We start from the raw sequence: 6,905 nt of genomic DNA on the forward strand, positions 1-6,905 counted from the left end.
ACTCCCCAGAGTGTCCACCATTTGGCTACTAGAAAATTTTAAATTGCACCCGTGGCTCCCCTAGCCTTGGGAGGCAGAGGGCAGACCTCATGCCATTCACCAGGCCTTTGGGTTTTTCCCAACAGAGAGATGATGGCCAGCTTCTGTGCCGGCTGCCAGTGAAAGCCCATCCCAATGTAGGGAGTCTTGAGGCTGCTTGGGCAGGAGTCAAGATCAACTTTTAGATTAAAAATTGAACAGAAAGACACCCCACCCCCACCCCCAGTGAGAGGTGAGATGAGACCCTGGCAAGGCGGTCTGAGGAGAGGAGGGAGACTTCCATCCTGGAGTCCAGGCTCCCATGCAGAGCCAAGACTTGGGGGAAGAGAAGGGACGTCCATGTCCTTTTGGTTGATCCATCCTCAACAGTTATGGGCAGAGCCTGGGAGAGATGACAGGTCAGCTTGTGAATGCACGTGGAGTTTTCTCCCCAAGGCACGTGCACACACGTGCATACTCACCCACCCCTCGCATCCTGTGTTCCCCTCACCCCATGCTGGTCCTGTCTTACCTGGAGTGATGAGAGGAGGGGCATCCCCTGGATGGTGACTAGGGAAAGAAAAGTGGTGAAATCAGTATCCACGCCCTTGTCCTCTCAAGGCTAGAAGATTCTCAGCTTGCCCTGACAGCTTCCTGGCTATTTTTCCAATGCTGGTTGTAACATTCCAGGGACCAAAGCTTTTCAGGATTTGGGGCCCTCTGAAGATGATCAGCTCTGAAGAATAAACCTGGAAAAATCTTAGTGGCGTGAATTCTCCAGGGCAGCGCCGGGAGGCCTCTCTCTGCGAGATTTAGCTCCTTCCACCAGTGAAAGGTGTCTGTTCAGCGTGAGCCGGGCACACGGGAAACCCGTCTTACCTGGGCTTCTGGCTGAACTTGCACTTGCATTTCCCACCTGTTGGGGAGAGGGGACGGTTGGGCGAGAGGACCCGGGCCCACAGCCCTGCCCTGCCAGCCCGGCCACCAGCGTCCCCACTCACTCATGAGGACGATGATGCCGATGGTGCACAGAACCCCAGCACAGATGAGTCCGCCGATCCGGAGTCTGTGCCAGTCTAGGAGAAACCCGGAGGGGGTCGTCAGTGCCTGCCCCTCCATCAAACCCCCATCTATCCAACAAGTAGGTATTGGGCACCTATGGCGGGCAGGGAGCCGGGGATACAGAGTGAACAGACGGCCCCCCAGCCCTCCTGTGCTCACATTCCCTTTTACACACAAACAAGCGATAAGAGATTCAATGGAAGGTCAGGTGAAGATAAGCTTTCTGAAGACAAAGAAGCAGGGCCAGGGGACAAAAAGTCAGAGGCCCAGCGTGGTCAGGGAAGGCTTCTCCGAGCAGAGACCCGGGGAGGTGAGGTAGGGGGCCGTGGCGAAGGGATCGGAAGGTACAAAGGTCTGGAGGTCTGGAGTGTGTCTGCCGTGCCTGAGAGACGGCAGGGAGGCCACCGCATAGCTCGCCTCCTTCAGGCAGTTTTTGCAAGACAGCCCTTCCCCCTGCCGTTGATTTGAACCCTAACAACGGCTTCCTGTGAACTGTCCTGCCTTCCTGTGTGTCTGTCCTGCCGGAAGAGAACCTTCGCAGGGACCAGATTGGCCTCGCTCATTCCTTTATTCCTTCATTCTATGGTGTTGACTGTTCAGTGCCCCACTCCTCGCCCCTTCCTATCCTCACCCTTGTTTCGCCCACATCAGACCCTCACCCAACCTAGGTGGGCCCCTTGGCACAAAATAGTAGGTGGGGGTGGGGAGGCTCCAGAGAGAGGGGTGCAAGCTCTCACCATAGTAGAAAGGACTGTTTTTATCTGCAAGAAAAGAAAAAAGAACGTGAATCCAGGACAACAGCCAAGAGGCAGGGGTGCGGGGGGGGGGGGGGCGGAATTCGGGGGTGAGCCTGGTGGAAGGGTCCAGTCTGACTCACCTTCTGGGTCGTTGGCGTCCAGGGCAGGCAGGCCTGCTGGGAGAAGCGGGAAGGACAGGGGATGGCGGTGCCAGCCTCAGTAAACTGCCGGGCAGAGCCACAGAGCCTCAGGGGCCTCGAGATGGGGTCCCTGGCAGACAGTTCCCCTCCTGCGGGCACAGGCGTCCGGCCCCCACTGGCTGCCCCTGCACCTCTCACCTCGGAGGTGTGGACTTGCCCCCGAGCCCCAAGCCTGTGAGCCCTGCCGGCACGTTGCCTCCTAAAATAGGTTTTAATCTGGGCGGCTTTAGGCCACTCTTTGGCCTGATGTGTTCCAGACACCGGTTAATCCACGCCTCCTGCAGAAATGGAACATTCTTTTTTTTATTTTATTTTTTTTATGTTTATTTTTGAGAGAGAGAGAGAGAGACATGAACAGGGGAGGGACAGAGAGAGGGAGACAGATGATCAGAGGCTGGCTCCGTGCTGAGAGCAGCGAGCCCGATGCAGGGCTTGAACTCATGAACTGCGAGATCCTAACCTGAGCTGAAGTCGAACGCTTAGCTGGCTGAGCCGCCCAGTGCCCCGTGGAGCGACACTCTTATCAACTTATCAAGATGCCAGATGGCATCGGTTCCCGGTCATTCTCACAGCCTCATCCACACCCCACCTGTTCTGGTGTTTGCTCGCCACTTCCTTTTAAAGCAAATCACTAATTATAAATGTAACACACTTTACTCAAAAGTGCAGCTTTCTATTACTACCCTGGATGGAATGCCAATCTTGCCCGATGTGAGGGATAAAAAAAATACCAGAAAAGCAAAGGACTAGGATTACATTCGGGCTAGAAGCAGGGGGCCACCTGAGCTCTGGGCCTAAGCTCTGTTCTTTCTTTGTGAAAAGGAGATTAACAATTTTTAATTATATTTAAAGCACAAATGCAATGTGCTTACTCTGCCCTGGGCCCTGTTCTAACTGCTTCTCTTTCTTTCTTTTAAAAAAAAATTTTTTTAATGTTTATTTATTTTTGACAGAGAGAAAGACAGAGCATGAGCAGGGGAGGGGCAGAGAGAGAGGGAGACACAGAATCGAAAGCAAGCTCCAGGCTCTGAGCTGCCAGCACAGAGCCCAATGCGGGGCTCGAACTCACGGACCGCGAGATCATGACCTGAGCTGAAGTCGGACGCTTAACCGACTGAGCCCCCCAGGCGCCCCATCTAACTGCTTTTCAAGCACTAACTTGTGAAATGACTATTAAGTGCATACCATTGTCTCCATTTTTACACTGGGGAAACTGAGGCACAAAGGATTTCCGTAACTGCCGCATGCATGAAGCTCCCAGTCATCTCTTGTACTAGTGTTAGGGAGGTGTTAAAGACACAGTACACAGGGCTGAGCCTTCTCCTCCCTCGAGAGGGTGACTTTGTAGCTGTGTGAGCCTCTGCTTTAAGAGGTCCTGTCTTTGTGTGTCCCTTGAAGTCACCAGTGTGGCACTTCTTACCCTCAAGGAGATGCTGTCCTGGTAGTCCCTACCCCACAAGGGAGGCGGAAAGCATGAGAGGGACACACGTGGAACGTGGCCACCACTCAACAGAGGGGTTTGGGGAAAAGGCAGTCCCGGGGATGGGTACTCACCTATCAGGAGGATGAGCAGGCTTAGGGTCGCCTCTCGCATGTCCGCGTCCAGCTGGCCTGGAGGGGTGGGGACGGATGGGGAGGGTCCAACTTGAGCAGGGCTGCGGGCTGCCAGACAGGTGCCTCTGGTTCCCAATCCTCTCCTACTCTGCCCCCACCCGGGGTACGCAGCTCGCCCCAGGGCAGGAAGGCTGGCATTAAAACCCACTCACTGGCTGGGAGGTAAGTGCAGGGGGGGTGGGTGACGACGCGGACCTGGCGAGGGACCACAGTAACAACTCACTGGACACAAACTTGGGGCCTGAAGCGAGTTGCCCTGGCGACCAAATGAGGGAGGTGCTGCCTGCCGTTATCCCCATCTTACGGATGGGGAAACTGAGAAACTGAAAGCTGGAAATCGGTGCGTAGGGTCAGCCCGGCGGGGAGCGGGACTTAAAGCAGCCTGGCTCTGCAGAGGCTGCTCGTCACTCAGGACTCTCAGGGCCTCGGGGTGTTTTGGGAAACGGGAGGTTGGGAGCCAGGTGGCAAGAGGCCCGGTTCCCGGGTGTGTCTGCCACAGGACAGCTCAGAGCCTGCCTGCCCTGCCCAGACTCTGCAGACCTCGGGCTGGGCCAGGGCCGGGGCCCGGCCGGCTCCTCAGGCGGCTCGGGGCGAGTCGTGGGCAAGGGAGAACCGGAGGCTGGGGCGGGCGTGGGGCACAGAGCAGAGACGAGTCATCTGGCTGCAGCCCCAGGCCCATCTTCTGCCCCCCACCTCGTTTCTGCCCCAGTCTCTGCCCCGGCCCCAGGCTCTGTCAGGCCCTAACAGCATTATTTCCTCCCTCCCCAGATAGGCCTGCTCAGCAAGAAGAACCCCCCCATCCCCTTCCTGGTCTGGCATCAGCCCACCCTCCCCGTATCCTCAGTGCCCGAGATAAGCCCCCGTGCGTCGCCCGGCCCCCTCCCTGCCCCTGCCCCACTGCCACAAGCACCCACTGTCAAAACGTTGATAGCAAGAGCTAACACGTCCTCTGACCCACCCTGTGCTGGGCACTGCCCGTGACCTTGCTGTGTGTTCACCCATTTCACCGCCACCCCCACCCCCCCCCCCCCCGACTGCCGGAAACCCCGGAGGCGATCTCTTCTATTCTCCATTTCACCGATCGCAAAACACATGCCCTCCCTAAGCCTGGCGAAAAGCCTTTTGACCTTCCCTGCTGCGTCCCCGCGACTCCCTTCCACAGCTAAAGAGAGCTAGCCCGTCTCTCCATACCATGGAAACCCCACTCCGTGTTCCTTTCTGTTTCTTGCCCAGACTCCTCCCCGGTCCTGTGCCCTCGGGTCCTGGGAATCCTCCCAGCCGTTCGTCCTTCATGGTGGACTCATGGTTTTAGTCTGAGCGCCCATTTCTTGCAGGAAGGGGGTCTGTGGCTTTGGGAAGCATTGCTATGGCATTTAGGGCCCCACACGTTTGGGGAGAAGAGCTGGAGTGGGTGTGTGGGCAGGACGGCCCGTGGGTCCTCACCAAGCTACCTGGCGAGGCTTCGTCACCCCGAGATGATGCTAATACTAGTAATAAGAGCTAGTGCTGGCTGGGGGCCTGGGTGGCTCAGCCGGTTAAGCGTCCGACTCTTGATTCCGGCTCACGTCATGATCTCGAGGTTGGTGAGTTCAAGCCCCGCATGGGGCTCTGGGCTGACAACACAGAGCCTGCTCAGGAATTTCTCTCTCTCTCTCTGCCCCTTCCCCCCCAAATAAATAAACAAACTTGAAAAAAAAAAAAAAGAGCTAATGCTTAATTGTTTACCCCATGCCAGGCACTGTTTCCGTTCTTTGCATTTATTCACTTACATAATCTTCGCGGCTTGATGAAGTTGGCACTGTGGTTACCCTCCCGTTGCTGTCACAACCCCGTAACCCCTGCTAACTCAGCTTAATGCTGCATGCCGTCCCCCAGGACCCAGAGTCCCAGCTCTGAAGCCTCTGTCCGTGGAATTCACCACGTCCCCCTGGCCGCGAGGGCTCTGTTTCTCCCCGTCTCGGGCACCTCTCAGCATCCCTGGCACAGGGGGGATGGATGAGGGATCCTAGCGGCGCCCCAGCCCCTGGGCGACATTTCCGGCCTGGCCCTCCCACGGTGCAGGCCGCTGGGAGCTGGTGTCTGGGCACCCGCCCAGACTGTTGTTGGAAGAGGCTTGTGAGCTGCTCCCGAACTGGTTGGTGTCGGTGTGAAGGCTCAGAGAGGAGGACGGCCTGCAGGTGGAGGCTCTCCCCACCCCTCTCTGCTCCTTTCCCGCCCCACGGGCCCAACACGGGGTCCAGAGCCGTTTCTACCAGCCGCCTTGTGCTATCCTCTCTGTTCCGCCATGATGGTGGCCACTCCAGTCCACCCCGGCACCCCTCTGCAACCCTATCCACCCAGATACCCCTAATCCAGATGCTTCTGGTCAACTCAGTCACCCCCGATCTACCCAGTCACCCCGATCCCACGTGTGGGCCTTACCCTCATCCCAGCTGGCTCACCCAGCCCCCCGAAGGGAGAATGATGGGGGGTGGGGATCACGTTAACGGAAGGGGCTTTCTCTAATCTGCTGCCCCCTTGACCCCCAGAAAAGATTCTTGAAGGGAGGTTCTAGAGTCTTTAACAGAGGTAAGTGGAGGGAGGGGCGGGGATAGTTTGGGCGCAGAGCCAAGAGGCTGTTGGAAGGAGGGGACCCCAGCCGCTCACCTGTGTGGCTCCCCAGGCTGCTTGGAAAGTTCCAGGAGAGAAGGGAGAGAATGGGGCTGCTGAGCCTGAGTCCTGCCTTTATCCGCAGCTGCCCCGCCCTAAGCAAACCTGGGCAGGTAGAGAACAAGTTGGACTCCCTAAAGCTCAGGGGCTCTCTCACCCCATTCCTGCTCTTAAAGAGACAGCTCCCACACCCTTCTCCCCTACCTCTAATGCCGGGGAGCTCCCTGCGGTCCCCAAGTTCACAGCAGCCTCAGGTGCGGCAAAGGGAGAATAGGATGGGCTGGAATTCTGCCCCTCACATCAGGGGAGGGGTTTTCTTTAATCTCTTGCCCCTGTGAAAAGCACCTGACAGGAAGAAGGTTGGGGTCTTTAAACGCAGAGCTCCCGTCCTGCAGGACGGTGGGGGAAGGCCCTGCACTGGGGTCCTAATCTAATTTCTTTTACTTAAGATTGTGTGCTGTGCTTGCGGGCAATCGCAGGAGAGCTAGAGTCCCCTTCCAGACCACTTGTCGCTTTTGACAATTCGAGGGCCAGCAGAAGATGCTGATGTGACCAAGGTCATGAGGTGGGGGTGGGGGCGGGGTGGGGGCTGTTGGGCTTTAGACCATGGCCTCTTCCCCGTCAC

General features: G+C 57.2%; 1 protein-coding gene across 1 annotated transcript; it reads right to left on the reverse strand.

Moving 5' to 3' along the window:
- Window positions 1-196: 196 nt before the first annotated feature.
- On the reverse strand, window positions 197-6,380 carry FXYD3 (FXYD domain containing ion transport regulator 3). Its single transcript, XM_042969103.1, is given in 8 exon segments — window positions 197-421; window positions 551-588; window positions 898-1,011; window positions 1,013-1,094; window positions 1,818-1,841; window positions 1,958-1,990; window positions 3,572-3,628; window positions 6,278-6,380. Coding segments are annotated over 7 exon segments (351 nt in total). The 5' UTR covers window positions 3,612-3,628; window positions 6,278-6,380; the 3' UTR covers window positions 197-401.
- Between the last annotated feature and the right edge of the window lie 525 nt (window positions 6,381-6,905).

The sequence above is a fragment of the Panthera tigris genome, chromosome E2 (genome assembly GCF_018350195.1).
Source record: "Panthera tigris isolate Pti1 chromosome E2, P.tigris_Pti1_mat1.1, whole genome shotgun sequence".
Taxonomy (NCBI): domain Eukaryota; kingdom Metazoa; phylum Chordata; class Mammalia; order Carnivora; family Felidae; genus Panthera; species Panthera tigris.